This window comes from Triturus cristatus, chromosome 9, assembly GCF_964204655.1.
Source record: "Triturus cristatus chromosome 9, aTriCri1.1, whole genome shotgun sequence".
Classification (NCBI taxonomy): Eukaryota; Metazoa; Chordata; class Amphibia; order Caudata; family Salamandridae; genus Triturus; species Triturus cristatus.
Genome location: NC_140592.1, coordinates 50,363,604 through 50,380,398, shown reverse-complemented (window position 1 = coordinate 50,380,398; position 16,795 = coordinate 50,363,604). Strand labels below are relative to the sequence as shown.

At 46.4% G+C, this 16,795-nt stretch overlaps 1 protein-coding gene across 1 annotated transcript in view; it reads right to left on the bottom strand.

Moving 5' to 3' along the window:
* Positions 1-16,795, bottom strand: part of COL7A1 (collagen type VII alpha 1 chain) — a 291,474-nt gene that overhangs the window by 143,993 nt on the left and 130,686 nt on the right. Inside the window, exon 5 of the mRNA XM_085624371.1 lies at positions 3,959-4,052. Within this exon, the coding sequence (XP_085480497.1) occupies positions 3,959-4,052 (94 nt within the window). The remainder of the gene's footprint in view (positions 1-3,958; positions 4,053-16,795) is intronic.

Sequence of the window (16,795 nt, the reverse complement as noted above, 5' to 3'; positions counted from 1 at the left end):
AGTTCCGTATTATTTGCCTACCCGTAGTTGTGGAGTTCCATATTATTGGCCTATCCGTAGTTGTGGAGTTTCCTATTATTGGCCTACCCATAGTTTAGAAGTTCCATATTATTGGCCTACCCGTAGTTGTGGAGTTTCCTATTATTGACCTACCCGTAGTTGTGGAGTTCCTTATTATTGGCCTACCCATAGTTTAGGAGTTCCCTATTATTAGCCTACCCATAGTTGTGGAGTTTCCTATTATTGGCCTCCCCATAGTTTAGGAGTTCCCTATTATTGGCCTACCCGTAGTTGTGGAGTTTCCTATTATTGGCCTACCCATAGTTTAGGAGTTCCCTATTATTGGCCTACCCGTAGTTGTGGAGTTTCCTATTATTGGCCTACCCGTAGTTGTGGAGTTCCTTATTATTGACCTATGCTTAGTTTTCTTTTATTTGCCTACCTGTAGATGTGGAGTTCCTTATTATTGCCCTACCCGTAGTTATGGAGTTCCTTATTATTGACCTACCCATAGTAGTGGAGTTCCCTATTATTGGCCTGCGCTTAGTTGAGGAGTTCCGTATTATTGGCATACCCAGAGTTGTGGAGTTCCATATTATTGGCTTACCCGTAGTTTAGGAGTTCCTTATTATTGGCCTACCTGTAGTAGTGAAGTTCCCTATTATTGGCCCACGCGTAGTTGAGGAGTTCCGTTTTATTGGCCTACCTGCTGTAGTGGAGTTCCCTATTATTGGCCTACCCGTAGTTGTGGAGTTCCCTATTATTGGCCTGCCCGTAGTTGTGGAGTTTCCTATTATTGGCATGCCCGTAGTTGTGGAGTTCCCTATTATTGGCCTGTCCGTAGTTGTGGAGTTTCCTATTATTGGCCTGCCCGTAGTTGTGGAGTTTCCTATTATTGGCATGCCGTAGTTGTGGAGTTCTTTATTATTGGCCTACTCATAGTAGTGGAGATCCCTATTATTGGCCTATGCGTAGTTGTGGAGTTCTGTATTATTGGTCCACTTAATACTGGAGTTCTCTAATATTGGTCTACCAATAGCTTCCATAGTTCCATAGTTTTATCCTGCCTGTAGCTTGCAAAGTTCCATAGTTTTAGCCTGCCTGTAGCTTCCATAGTTCCATAGTTTTATCCTGCCTGTAGCTTGCAAAGTTCCATAGTTTTAGCCTGCCTGTAGCTTCCATAGTTCCATAGTTTTATCCTGCCTGTAGCTTGCAAAGTTCCATAGTTTTAGCCTGCCTGTAGCTTCCATAGTTCCATAGTTTTATCCTGCCTGTAGCTTGCAGAGTTCCCTATTAGTGGCCTCCCCAACGCTTGTGGGCTTTTCTGTTTTTTCTGCACCTATGAACATGAATAGTTTCCCCTCTCTAGGTGTATTTGGCACCAGTAACTTGCCAGCTCTTGGTGTCGGTTTGCATTCCATTCTTCACATTTTCATTTCTGGACTATTGTAAAAGGTACAGAACCAAACAATAATATTACACATCTTTTATTATTTTTCACGCAGTTTGTTGGTGGCTGTTAATTGCCCCACACTCCCGCGCTTCTTGTCAAACTGGATGACAGATGTTCTCCATACGGTGAGGTTCCCATAGAAATATACTGCCTTCAGGGGCATTAGAAATTCTGCACTGGCAGCTACATTCTTACACCATTAGCATAAGTCCTAGAGGAATTGAGTAATAATAATTGTTATTATAAGTTTAATTAGAATTTTAAATGGAAGCTAAGGTGACCATTAGCTCAGCTTCCCTCTAAACCAATGGCTGCCAGGGTGACACTTCCTACGGGTGAGGTAAGGATGCACCGGTGTGATCACCACCTGGTGGTGGCTCCGAGTTACTGCAAGGAACTCGGGGAAGCACCATTTTAAGCTGAAAATCTTTGCACCATTCCTGGTGCAACGCGCTCTCACGGCCATCTTGAACAAATTAATGCTTTAATATATATGTAGTGGGGCCACAGAAAGAATGTTCATACTCCAAAAAGCTGTCATGCTAGGCAAATTGAAAATCGTTTCCATACCACAAACCACAACATATGTACAATAGGGTGTCAACCCATCCCCTGAAGACCCCCAATGAGTGATGTAATGAAGTCTCCGCAGGTGTCTGCTGGGGGAGGGGGAGGGCAACCACATCAACCTGGTGGCTCCTTTCCAGACAGGCAGATGGAGACTGTTGTTTTGGAAGTACACAGGAAATACACAGTAATAGAAATATTACAAAATACGATATTTTTATTAAAATATTGAAAGCAGACATCAGTTAAATGCAAAACAGCCAGATGTGTTTAGGTGACTCTGTGACCTCCATTCCTTCTACACACACCCTGATGGGCAGCGGGCTTGCGCTCGAGACAATACATATGACTCTAGACCGAATGAATGAGGTGCCCCAGAATCATATATATGGATGTGGTCACACTCAGCATGGACCCTCTCTGCACACGGTGAACGTCTCTGGACTCATCTATGGCCGGGCAGGGAGATAGACTGGGAACATGTGTCCAAAAGTATTGTTGCAACATTTTGCACAATTTTTCAGGGAGGTTTCAGAAATATCTGATGAGCTTTTTGGGGTGGGTTTTGTGAAAGTTTAGCCAACTCCACCCATTCTGCAATGCTGTGCTTGTGTTCCACATAAAGAGGTGTAGAACAGGGAAAATGGGGGGGAGGACGAAAATAAAACTTTGCCCGTAAAGTTGGGCAGTTTCAATCTTCACAACGATAGGAAATGTTCCTGATTTTCATCAGAGGTGAAGTGTAACTTCACTCGACCATTCCCTGCAGCCAGATATCCCCCCAGATATCCCATCCAAAGTGGACAGGACCAAGGCAGCAAGGCAATGTTTACTAGGTCATCACTTCTCATATACGTAAGTTGTACCAGGGGAGAGGCAAGGGCACCACTCACCAGCCACGTGATCACTTTCCAAATGTGGATAGTCAGGCCCTGGAACTTTATGCACCAGGGAATGCAACCTGCACCGCTGCGTGGGTAGAGGGACGTCAGCGGCAGCGGGTACATCTGCACTAATGCATGGATCCCCCTTTTCACTCCCTTTTTTTAAAATTCACAGTGCTGATGACATAGGAAAGCAAGAGAATAGGTTTATCATGGGCTGATAAGACTGAATCAGTGTGGCAACCTGACATTACTTCCACATATTTGGTGTAGCGTGGACTATTACAGTGAACTGGTCTTGAAGCTATAAAGTACATCTTCCAAATGAGCAAAGGCCAGTAGGTATCTGAATCATTGTCAATAGGTTCAACAAAATGTTTGGAAAGTTCTGGAAGACAATTATCAATTTGTGGTACTCATACTCTGTAGAGATGTGTGGATCACATGAAGGATGTGTCCAGTGGGCCTCGTGGCTGCACAGATGATACTTCAATATAAGTGGAGTGAATGCAGCATGTGAGGTTGGAAAAAAGAGGGTTCCACTGCCCTGAAACACCTGTCCTCTGGGGTGTACCTGTAGGATCACCTCACAACACTGAAATCAAGAAGAGGTTTGATTTAAGATTTCTTTCCATTTATTAAGATTCTTCCTTTCTTGAGTCTGATACCACTATGACAGTTTGTGGTGCATCTTGTGTATATGATGTGGTAGCACACTACTGGAAATGTTTGTGACTTCCAAAAAGTTATACATTTAAATCCGTCCCTAGGAGTTCATGTACAGGTGCAAATGTACATTTGTTAATCGGGGGCATATTGAGTTTAAATCCATTCAAATGCGCAGGTGTAAAAAATGACTAGGTAAGACGCGACAGGCAGCAGGCAGATCAGAAGGGTCACTGCCTCCTCTTCTGCTGTCAATCTTAAGTGTCTCTGTACATATGGTCCTAATGATGTATGGACACAGTGGAAGGAGTGATGTGGGAGACCATGGGACGTATTACTCCACCCAGTGCTAAGATCAGCCTCCCCCAAAGGTATGACAGACACTTACCCACTGCAAATACTTTGATGCCTTGGCTCTTGAGCTTCTGCGCTGGCTGGTCCACGTCGTCCTGCGACTTCCCGTCTGTTATCAAAATAGCGACCTAGGAAGGGGCAAGTGAGATAGCGTCAGTGGACAGGTCAACTGGTAAAGACATCCTTCCAGGCCCCCACTGTGTTGACATGGACATAGTTATGGAGTTCCACACAGCTCCACAGAGCTCCACAGAGCAAGAGTGGTGTGGACCTGTGACTCAGTACACCTATGAGTGTCATCATGGCTGACAAGCCTCAAGAGACAGGAAGGGAGCAATGCTTCTGCAGTGTTCAATCAAGCCATCATTACTAGTGCCACATCTGGTAATCACACCACATCCTTGAGGGCTATTGTCAATAGGACACTGAAACATGGGATCATACCAATATTTAGTCTCTGATAATTCCTTTGTCAGTGCTGTAATTTCACCAAAAGCATAGGGGAAGTGAAAGTGAAAGTATGTAGTTACATTACAGGAACTTACGTCACACAGCATATGAACCTCGCTGATGTGTCACTGCATGTTTATGGTCTATTATTTGAGGACCACTAGAGAGGGGCTTTGGCTCCGCCCAAATGTTCAGAGCCAGGAGTACATGTTTTGATGGGGCAGAAGTTGTGTGCTTCCACACAGAGTGCTTGCCTGCCACACAGCTGTGATCCTTTTTTTTATTTATCCAGCTGCCTGAGCATTAACTTTTAGGGGTACACACATGACATTGTAAAGCTATTAAAGTGTGTTAGATAACTAGAAAAGTGATGGTGTTTTTCTCTGGCAGCAGCACAGACGGGGTTTGGGCAGTCATTAACGTGGATGTTTAGGTTTGGCTCGAATGTTCAATTGTCACCTGACCTTTAAAACATAATAACCAATACTATCCTACAGTTCGTTGCTTCCACACAAATATATATCTATTCCCTTGCTATATACTTGTAATGCTTCACATTACCATGCATCATTCCTTAAAAGTAAGAACTATTGGCATTGACAATGCTTGTTTTAAACATGAGGCATGAGGCTGCATCATAATATTAAACAGAGCTTGAATACATTAGCAAACACCCAGCTAAAGGTAGAATGCCTTTTACGAGATCAGTAGTCTGACTGGTTAAATTGGACGGGTTCTGGCCCTGTTCAGGCACCCAGTGGCGGCAGTCATGGCTTGCGGGTGGCCGGGTGGTTGCTGGGGGTTGTGGGTCAAGCGGGGCGGGGGGGAGGGGGGATGTGCGCCATATAAAAATTAAAAAAACATACCTTACCGCCGGGTCCCCCGTCCTGGCTGTGCTTCCTGCTCTCCTCATTGAACTCGAGGAACAGGAAGCACAGCCAGGCCCCACTGACCAATCACAACACTGCAATGCAGCGTTGTGATTGGTAAGCACCCAGGCTCCCCTTCTTACCAATTACAATGCTGCAATACAGCGTTGTGATTGGTCTGAGCGTCCTGGTTCGACGCTCAGCCAGGGAATGGGGGTCTGGGTGTGTTCTCCATGCAGGCTGTAAAGCAGCCTGCATGAAAAACAGGAAGTGCGTGTGACTGTTTTGGGCGGCCCAAAAGGGCCAGCCAAACAGTCATATGCACTTAGAAGTGGTCAAACCTACTCTTAGAGCAGAGCAGCCGCGCTCCGCCCACCCACTCCTCCACAAAGCAGCACAAAACACATAAAATGATAATAACTCAGTTATTATAATTTTGTTTTCATATTGCACTGCTTAAAAGCAGTGGGGTGACGCTCCTCCACCATAGAGAAGAAGCCGCCACTGCAGGCCTCTCTGCAGCAGACACATTTAGCCCAAACACTCTGCACAATGTTCAGAGAGAGGAATAGAATATTACTGACCTGCATAGAGAGCAGGGAAAGCAGAGGAAGATTCCAGAACGCCGGCGTAGTGTATAATAGAAGATTGTAATACTTGCCGTTGTCATAATCTCTTGATACACTAGGCCAGGCGAGTGCCAGGGCCAAGCCTTTCACCACCCTGTGGTGGGCTCCTCCCCTTATCCCTGAGTTTCCACTATTGTGTGTTGTAGTCTGGAGCTACTCAGGTAAGAGATACGCTTTTCCATTCTCCATCCAACTGTAATCAGCTCCAAAGCTTCACCCAGACCACCTACATCAACATTTCATGCACCATCACATTCTCAGAGCATCCACACTCAGCATACCATGCAACATCACATTCTCACAGCATTCACGCTCAACATTCCATGAATCATCACATTCTTGCAGCATCCACACTCAACATTTCATTCATCATCATATTCTCACAGCATCCACACTCAACATTCCATTCATCATCTATTCTCACAGCATCCACACTCAACATTCCATGAATCATCACATTTTCACAGCATCCACACTCAGCATACCATGCAACATCACATTCTCACAGCATTCACACTCAACATTCCATGAATCATCACATTCTCGCAGCATCCACACTCAACATTCCATTCATCATCATATTCTCACAGCATCCACACTCAACATTCCATGCATCATCACATTCTTGCAGAATCCCCACTCAACATTCCATTCATCATCATATTCTCACAGCATCCACACTCAACATTCCATGCATCATCACATTTTCACAGCATCCACACTCGGCATTCCATGCACCATCACATTCTTACAGCCCCCATACTCAACATTCCATGCATCATCATATTCTCACAGCATCCACACTCAGCATTCCATGCATCATCATATTCTCACAGCATCCACACTCAACATTCCATGCATCATCACATTCTCACAGAATTCACATCAACATACCATTTATCATGACATTCTCTCTCTCTCACCATCCACGCTCAGCATTCTACAGCATGCCCACTCAGCACATGCATACACAGATAGAACAAGTCACTAGAAAATCCTCTTTCCCTACACTCAGGACAAACCAGACTTGTCATGACACCACATCATCCCCTTGGGAACAACAAGACAAAGCACACACTTTCTCTATCTTCCACAAGCAATGCACACATGCCCACAAGGTCAATGCACTCCTTCACAAAAGAGCAGCCCCACACTTCAACATGCCAAACACCCAGTCACACCAGCTGGCAAAACCAACATGATCAAGTGCTAAATGGAAGAAAGCACCGAGATCTGCACCCTACACCACACCCTCTGGAAAATGAACAATCACCAGTGTTCTCTGCCGTTTAAACAAAATGATGACTGGTCCAGTGTACATTTATGTGAAACAAACACAACAGAAAACAAAGACACACTATATCTCCAGTACCACGCACCTATGGAAACTTTCCGTTCAGTCACAGTGATGACTCGTCCCAGAGGACACTAGGCAGAACTTGGGGCTTCCAGGCGCAACACAAGGGGTACAACACATCTTTAGGTTTCCTCCTGCAAAAGGGTACAGCTCTTCCCCAATTTCGCATATCCTCAATGCAACCTTACACCTCAGAGAACTACTCATACCTAATTTCCACATTCCCTAAGTAGGCCGAAACTGGTCTCTGGCAGGGCCGGACTGGCCGTAGCAGGCAACAGGCGTTTCCCCAGAAGGCTGGAAGGGTGGGGGCTGGTTTTGAAGTGGCAGGGGCCTGGTTTGTCACTGGGGGCCAGTTTTGCAGTAGTGCTGCAATATTGGCCCCCAGTAACGAAAGCAGCGGTGCTTCACACTTGCCCCCCCAGGGAAGGCTGGTCCGACACAATTGCCAGGGCTGATTTAAGTTCCTATTCCAGCCCTGGTCTCTGGATGCTTGTGGTACCTTCTGGAGGGGTCTTGCCTACCGGGTAAGGATGCACTTTTCCCAAGAGGAGCAGGGCTAGTACTGATTTGCATAAGGTTGGCCTTTGTCTAGAGTGGCATGGTGTGCGAAAAATAATGGACTGGAATGTGGCCTGAGTGGTCGCCAGTGGATAAGATTAATCCAGGAATTCCATCCATTACCATGTTCTTGTTGCAGCTGATGACCTAAGTGCGACAGGTATGCCCAGACATGGATCGTGAGCTTACTATGCCATAGGACACAATCTACACCCTACTGATGAGCACCTGGTAGGGCTAAACCAGTCTAGGCTTGCTAGTGGCCAGGGTCACGTTTGGTGTTTTGAGACAGGCTGTTCCCATGAGGAGCAGCAGCATTACAGATCTGCAGAAAGCTGCCTTTGTCTAGCGAGGCATGGTGGGCAAAAAACGATGGACTGGAATGTGACCTAGCAAATGCCAATTGCTGAGATTAATTGCAGCATTTCTGCCAGCACGTTGTTATACAGGAAAAATAGGAGCCGGTCCCCAAAAATGAGTGCGGGTGGGCCTCACCTGCAACCATCTGCTCAAATTAAGCACTGCTGTTGAGGGATAAATCCTACAAAATCGATCTGACATGCAATAACATATACATCCTGTGGTGCCACATATGACTTATAAAACCCACAGCTGTTTGATGAAGTCACTTAAGAGGAGGCCAATCAGAAGACGTGACTCTGCGCTGAAAGCGTTGCGGTTCTGCAATGATACTGGCCAGTGGACAAATAGACTATCAGGGGTTGATGCAAAGCTTAGACTGGCCCTCAGACCCAGTAGCTTCCCAAACATAAAATTGTCTTAAATAATCTTGTCAACCTACAGAATAGTGCTAGGCAAAATTATTATTTCTGTGGAAAATGTACATATGATTAATATCATGGGAGATGTTTTCCATATTTGGTGGTCTTCTTGAAAGGCCGGCAAGGTTTCACTACTGGGTAGGCTTAATAATTCAGCCATAATTTTGTGAGCCCTATACCTTTAAAAATTGGGACTGTCCATAGCATGAATCTCAAACAGGCCACTTGCAGGCGACAAGCACCAGGACACTTTCAGACTAATCAATATCTCTTTTAAGGCATTTTGATTTGTGTAATATTCTAAACTTGAGAATAAAATAGATTAACTTTAGATTTGGGATGGTAAAGGTATTTTAGAAGAATTACATTAGATTTTAAGCTAAATGTATCCGTCCAGGCTAACCTGCTCAACTTGATTCTTTCTTGACTTCTTGATCGAACATTTTAAGTTCTGGCACTTTTTACTGGCTGCAAAATACCTTAAGAAACATGCTACAAGCAGGGGTTTGCCTCAAAGTTGAGCACAAGTGCCCAATGTTGCACTTTCTTTCAGTATGCAAAGATTTCCGAGTCCTCCAACTTCATCCAACTTTGCGGGAGAAGCTTTAAACAAAACAAAAAAAACAACAACAAAAACAAGGAAACAGTGAGTGAATTTCTCTGGAGGGGACCCGGACAACTTCACAATGTTTGTGAGCAAACCTTTAGTGTCCCTCATTTTAGTCCCTGCCACTCGTGGATTGCACATCCTGCCTGCCCTACAGTCTTACGAGGGCAAACCGTGCTGCATGAACCCTCCGTTGGCCAGGAAGACCTTGGGGAGGGGAGGGGGGGGGGGGGGGACATAACGCAGATTGCTTGCAGACCCCCAGAGCCAGATGCAAAGCAGCAGCCCCCTCTGTTTGAACTCATCCAGAGGGGTGACTGCTGCAGATGGAGAGGGGATGCTCGTTCTGCTGGGAGGATGTGCCTGACACAGCTTCAAAGTCCAAGGCATGGACAACTGGATACAAGGCAGACAGCATGGGTCCTCGTCAGGGCAGGTCACACGCAGCCTCTTCAAGGAGGACACCGCTCCAGGCAGAGGAGACAAGCACACATGGACGTAAGCAAACAGAAACAGTCCTATGATCAGCAAAAATAATGACGTGATCCAGAACATATCCCAGACTTCTCCTGTGAGCCAAAAACGTGTGGTCCTGGGCAAATTATTGTTGCTTCCTGTGATGTAAAATCTGTGAGAACCTCTCACAACATGCAGTCTGTAGGGCTAATTAAAAACTAAATCCAAAAGTTGTGATGTGAATGTTTTCACCTTTGCATTGTAAGTTGTTGGGGATGCACCCACTGGGCTGCATTGTAGCCGACAAAAAGGGTCCCATACTGACAGATCATTCATTTAAGATGGAAGGACATGTAGGTACTGTCCCAGAAAACACTCTCTTTTGCCCTAATTTTCTTGGGGAGAGAACCCCAGCAGGTGGGCACGTACTTTGGGCGACTAAGAATGCTGCGCAAGATCCTTGTGCTTATCCCTGCACAGCTAAGGAAAATGGTCATACATTCCTTGGTCACCTCACGACTGGATTACGGGAACTCACTCTTCTTGGGCGCGCCCAAACATGTGATTAGGAAGTTACAGGTAGTTCAGAACACTGCAGAAACTTACACTGGCTTCCGATCGAGGCCAGAACTATGTTCAAAGCCCTTTGCCTAACCCACAGAGCTATAAATAACAAAGGGCCCAGCAAGATTAGGAAGCTGGTGTGCCGACATCTTCCCAACAGATGTTTGAGACCAGGCTCTGAGCACCTGTTAAAAACCACCAGAATAAAAAGGGCCAGATGGGGTGGGAGAGCTTTTTCCCACTTGGCGCCCAAGCTGCGGAACTCACTCCCGCGAGCAAATTAAAAACATGGTTGTGCACCGAGGTCAACTCAGTGCCTGTTCTCCCGCTGTCAGTTCATCAGTCCATCGCTTAGCGCTGGGAAGCCTTTGGTTAGCCACTCGCTCTATAAATCCTCCTAACATTAACATTAACACCAGCCCCCCTTGTAGTGGTAAGGCTTGCTCGCTGCACTCTCTGTGCACTGTACGGGGGTTGGTCTGACACAATTTGCCAGGACTGCTTTGGTTTCTCAGTCCGACCCTGATGGTCAGCATTGGCAAACAGAAAAAAATGGTTATTGCTAATTGGTGATTTCCTTCAGCTAAAAAAATGTCCCTGCATGATGATGTATACCATGCATGTCATCATGCATATGCAATGGTAGCCATTTTTTTAATTTTTTTATTTATTTTTTAACATTTTCTTTAATACATTACAAAGACATTGATTAATAGCAGCACACAGTGGCACCTTCAGCGAGACATCGGCATCATATAAGAACAACAGTGGCGGATAATCTAGTAACTGTTCTAGAGTCTTATACATTTGTTGGGAGCATCTTTCAGCTGCATAACCCACAAGTCCATCGCAAGAGATCACTGTGAATCAGAGAGCGACAACCCCATAGTGTGTCAACCATGGCTTCCATATTTTCCAGAACTTTTTAGGGGAAGCACCGTGCTTTATAGGTCTTCTTTTCCCCCCAACATATACATATCCATACTTTTTCCCCACTCCGTCGGGGACGGGATCGCCACAGCCCCCCATGCCTTGGCCAAGTCACGTTTCTCAACCACCAATCCCAACTGAAGTAAGGTTAACTTTGGTTTAGGGAGATCAATGTCAGTGGATATCCCCAGAAATACGAACTGCGGACTGAGTGGTATCGTCTCTCCCAGGACCGTACCCAACCTTCCCAGCATGTTGGGCCAATACTGTTGAATCCGTGGGCAGTCCCACACCGTGTGAAAAAATGTACCCCGCGACACTCCACATCTCAAACAGTCTGGTGTTTCCGCCCTCCCTATACGAGGTAGTCGCGGCCTATCATAATATGCTCTGTGAAGGTATTTAAATTGTATCAGTCGGAGCTTGGACTTAATAGCCACCTCACGTGGATGCATCAGTGCCATTTCCCAATCTAAGTCTTCCATCTCACCTAACTCTGCTTCCCATTTCACCCGCAACTTCTGTAAAGTGTCCGGCTTGTTGTTAATTATCGTCCTATAGGTCCATGAAACTGCTTTCTCCGCAATTTCTCCCATTAGTAGTCGCCCCTCCAGTGGCGCATATTCCGGAATGTCATTAGTGTCTAGGTGTTGTGCTCGCCAGGCATGGGTCAGCTGCAAGTATTTGTAGTGTTGAGTCTTGCTCATGTCATATTCAGTCTGTAGGTGTGAGAATGTGACCAGTTCTTTACGGTGTATGATATCTTTGAGTTGTGAAAAGCCTAGTAGGTCCCATTGTTGGAAGCCTCAGAGTTTTGTAATTTCCTGAAGCCGGGTGCCGACCCAAAGAGGGGTTTCCCTAGTGATCCGGCCATCCCACTTCATTTGTCGGTCTGCCTGTTTCCAGGCTGTTATAAAAAATCTGTGACGCAGTCAGGAGTCGAGCTGCCCCCTTCCCTCCATATAAGTAATATGTGTGTGGGCGCTTGGCAAACTGTGTGCGTTCAAGTACATATGTGGGGTGATCTCTCACTGGAAGCTGCCACTCGTTCAAAACGACTAGGTGGGCCGGCCAGTAATACGCCCGAAGGTCAGGTGGCGATATACCGCCGCTGTATTGGTTACGTTGCAGTGTCGCCAATGCTATCCTAGGAGGCTTCCCCTCCCAGATAAATCTGCGCAACTGATCATCAATTTTATTGAGCACCTCGACTGGTATGAACTGGTAGGTATTCTGCATTACGTAAAGAAATTTGGGGAGCACTATCATTTCATACAGTGCTGCCCTGCCCAACAACGTTAGCGGCAGAGACCCCCACCTTTCGACGTCCACTCGAAACTCCCTGAGCACCCTATAGAGATTGCGTTCCAATGCCCTTGCGGCATTGGTGGTAACATAAATCCCTAAATACTTAAAATCCTCCCGGGCCAACTGAAGGTGACTGTGGCCAAGAGCCTGGTCTTTACTCTTACCTACTGGATATATGTACGATTTCTCCCAATTAATTTTGTACCCAGCATGAAAACCATAAGTCTCGCAGCTATCCATAATTGAGGGGAGCATCCTCTCTGGGTTTGTAACGTACATCAAGATGTCGTCCGCATATAAGGATATGCGTTCATCCGTCTCTGCATCTCCTCTGCTACTAAATCCCGTGATGTCCGGGTGCAGTCGGATCACACAGGCGAGTGGTTCCAACACCATGGCGAAGAGCAGGGGTGACAAGGGGCAACCCTGTCGGGTGCCTCTACCTATTGGGAATTCCCGTGACACAGCTCCATTGACCCTGGCCACTGGTCTCTCGTAAAGCACAGCGATCCAGCGTCTGCATATCGGACCAATTCCAAATTCCTCCAATACAGACATGAGGAAAGGCCAGTGGACAGTATCGAATGCCTTTTCAGCATCGAGGGAGAGTACCAGGTGTGGATCCTCTCTACCGTCAACCTCTTCTAACCAATTGTGCAATCTCCTCAAATTAAGCCTTGTCGATCGTTTGGGCATAAAGCCGGATTGGTCCCTGTAAATGAGACTGGTAATGATTACGGCTAGCCTGTTTGCTAAAATTCTAGCCAATATCTTTGTCTCCATATTAAGGAGAGAGATTGGGCGATATGAACTACACTCTTGCGGTGACCTGTCCTTTTTGGGGATTACTACAATTGTGGCCGACCGCAAGTCTCTGGGGAGGCTGCCCGCCTCATGCGCCTCCAAGTATAGTTGGAGAAGATGCGGGCCAAAAAGTGCTGCATGTTGCTTAAAGAACTCCGGAGGTAGCATGTTAGGTCCTGGCGCCTTTCCTGCTTTCATTTGGCCAATTGCTGATGCGAGTTCTTCTGCTGTGATTTTGTCATCCAACATCTTGGACTCAGTGTCCACTAATTTGGGGAGTTGTATATCATGAAGATATGTTTGTATGTGGGACATTTCGGCCAGGTGACGCCACGTGTAAAAGGCCTCATAATAGTCTGCAAAGGCATTAGCTATTGAGGTAGGGGTCGTGTGAGTCCGACCATCCTCTGTTTCTATCTGTTCAACCCACCTACTGTCGAGCTTTTTCTTACTAAGCCATGTAAGTAACCTACCAGTCTTTTCACCTACGTCATATATGCGCAGGTACATGGCCTGTATCGCATTCTGTGCATCGTTTTTGGCCAATGAAAAGTATTCCTGTCTGAGGAGTTGTAGACTGCGTAGCATTGAGGGGTCACTACCCGCGCTTGCCTGTGACTCGAGCTGCAGCAACTGGGATTCCAGCCCCGTGATATCCTCATGTTCTTTTTGTTTCTTATGTGTCTTATGTGGTATAATATTTTGTGCCCTGTCTCTTAGCACCAGTTTGTAGGCCTCCCACAGGGTGATGGCCGAATCCACCGACCCCAGATTTTCTTTAAAATACAACTCCGTATCCACCCTAAGCTCCTTATGCGACCTGAGGGTCTTTAAGTTCCCACGGGCTCAGTTTCCACTCTCCCTTCTGTCGGTGTGTACGAGAGCCCACCGTGAGCCACAGGGGTGAGTGATCCGAGAGGCCCCTTGCCAGGTACTCCACTTTGTGGACCTCCCCAAGTTCCCCCACTGGAGCAAATATGTAATCAATCTGTGAAAAGGCCTTGTGTGCCCCTGAGTAAAATGAGTAGACTCTAGACTGAGGATGTTGTCGACGCCATATATCCGCAAGCGCTAGGGTATGTGTAAACCGTTTAAGCGGTGTCTCCTTAGTGTTCCCAGTTGGGACAGTCGTGCGGTCCGTCGTGGGGTCCATAACATCATTAAAGTCGCCCCCTATAATGTGCGTGTCTGACCCAGCTTCTAAGAGAATTGCTATGAGTTTGTCCATTGTTTGCTTTTGGAGCTTAAGTGGTGCATATACGCTGATAAATGTGATGTGCCTCCTATTCCATACCCCTTTAATCGCCACATATGTGCCATTGGGGTCTGCCCAGCTGCATTCCACTCTGAAGGGCGGGTTTTTCCTGAGTAGTATTGCCACGCCCCTCACCCCTGTGGAGAATTCAGCGTGTGCCACAAGTCTATAGGCCCCCCTGCCTAGGAACCCACATTTAGTGCCATTCAAAGGTGTCTCTTGCAGGAGGATGACATCAGGTTTCAACCTTTTGAAGTACGCAGCCACTAGTCCCCTCTTAACCTTGCTTCCCATCCCATTCACGTTCCATGAGAGGATCGAGTGCATTTCTGAATTAGATGTAGCCATCCCGGTGGTGTATTATGTCTGACATGTCAGCGATCCCTTTGCCTCCTTCCCACCGCTGTCTATTTTGTAATATCACAGTATTTGCCTTTTCATTGCTATGCCACCCTGCATCAATGTCATTGCACGTGTAATTCTGTTAAACAAAACAATCCCCCCTCTTACCCCAAACTCTAAGTCTCAAATAACAAGCTACCCCCAGCATACCCCCCTCCCCATACTCTGCAGGCACTCCTGTCACCCCTTAACTGGTCAACAGGACAACACTGGTGCAGGTAGACCACCCAGAGGTCTCTTGCCCACCCCCTCCCCTGCCCACTCAACTATAGAACACTAAGGGGACAATTCACTGTGTGCCTCCCTCTACCCAAAAAGTGGCCAGAGTCCTCCAAACCTCAGGAAGCCCACATCGTCCCTCAGAGGGCGGCTCGCCCCAGTTCATCCTTTCACTTCATCTCCACTGTACAACTGCTGGATTTGAGGGTTATTGCATGGAGGGTCCGAGCCTGACGCCTCCACGTGTTGGATCTGTTCCAGAAGGGCGTGCACGCCATCTTCGACCGCAGATCTGAAGGCTTCTGCAGAGGTCTCGTCTCCACTTGACCTCTGCGAGGTTTTTGACATACATTCGAGGGCAGTAGCATCATCCGTATCTGTGTTAATGTTTCTCCGGCCCTTGGGTCGTAGGGATCTTCCCGGGGTAGTCATACCCTGAGTCCGGCGCCTGGGCTGTCGTCTCCGTCGCCTTTCTTTGCTCAGGCCCCAGTCCAGGCCCCGCTGTGTGTCGGCCATTGAAAGAGCCGCCGGCAGGGTTGCCTGCCTCAACAGAGGTCTTTCCTCAATCCATGACCATGCCTGCTCTGGTGTCTGGAAAAGATGTGTCTTGTCTTGAAAAAGAACCTTTAGTTTGGCAGGAAACAGGAGCATATATTGGATCCCAAGAGCTCAGAGTTTCACCTTCACTGGGTCAAAGGTGCGGCGCTGTTTTTGCACGTCTCTGGAGTAGTCAGGGAAGACCATCACCTTCGTATTCTCATATTTGACCTCGCCCTTCTTCCGAATGGTAGCCATTTTGACTTTTTTTGCAAATTTAACATTCAAAGATGGTAGACACCTACTTTGGATAGGTAGATTTTTTTTTCAACGTGTGCAAAGGTGCATTTACGGAGAGCAGCAGCCTGGTAGCAAGTTGCAGCAATCTGAAAATTCTTAAAAGTCGGAACAAAAGGCATTAAATAAATAAATGGGACGGGGATAGGAAGAGAGCAAGAAAACACATGCACTTCAATAGAGGACTAAAGTAAATGAAAAAAGTAGTTTCCTAAATGTAACCAGTGAAAGAATCGAGTCATCTAATGAAAAGGATGGTAAAGAAGCCATGCTGGAGGTGCAAGGTGGAATGGGGAACCAATAAGAGGAAGAAAAGCTGCGAAATAAGAAACAAGCCAGTGAGATTGACAAGAAAGCAAACCAGTGATAAGCAGTGGGCGGACCCAAAACCTGCAGTAAGTCTTGGTACTGTCCACAATATTCCTTACATCATGAAACAGACAAAGGCTGTACTCTGTAGGCAAAACCTACAAAGAGACCATTCTGCGATAGATGGCCTTTAATAGGGCAGACTTCGATGTTTTCAAACTATGGTACACAGAATGTGTTAATGTTTAGGTACAGCGGTACTGTCTCATGCTGTAAAGGCTACCTGGTTTTAGTAAAGATTGAGACTTGAATGAAGAGGTAATAAGAATCAACTTGCTTTCAATTTTGGTAGAAAAGGTATCTAAGGTAAGGGTGATGACAAACTTCACAACTTCATCAAGTTGAACAGTTATCGCCTTCGCAAAAATTTCTCCTGTGTGAAATTACCTGCAAAATATTTCTGGGAGGTTGATTTTTCCTGCAAAAGTTTTTGCAGTTTTTTTTTCCAGTGTAACATACTCTTTTTTTTAAAACT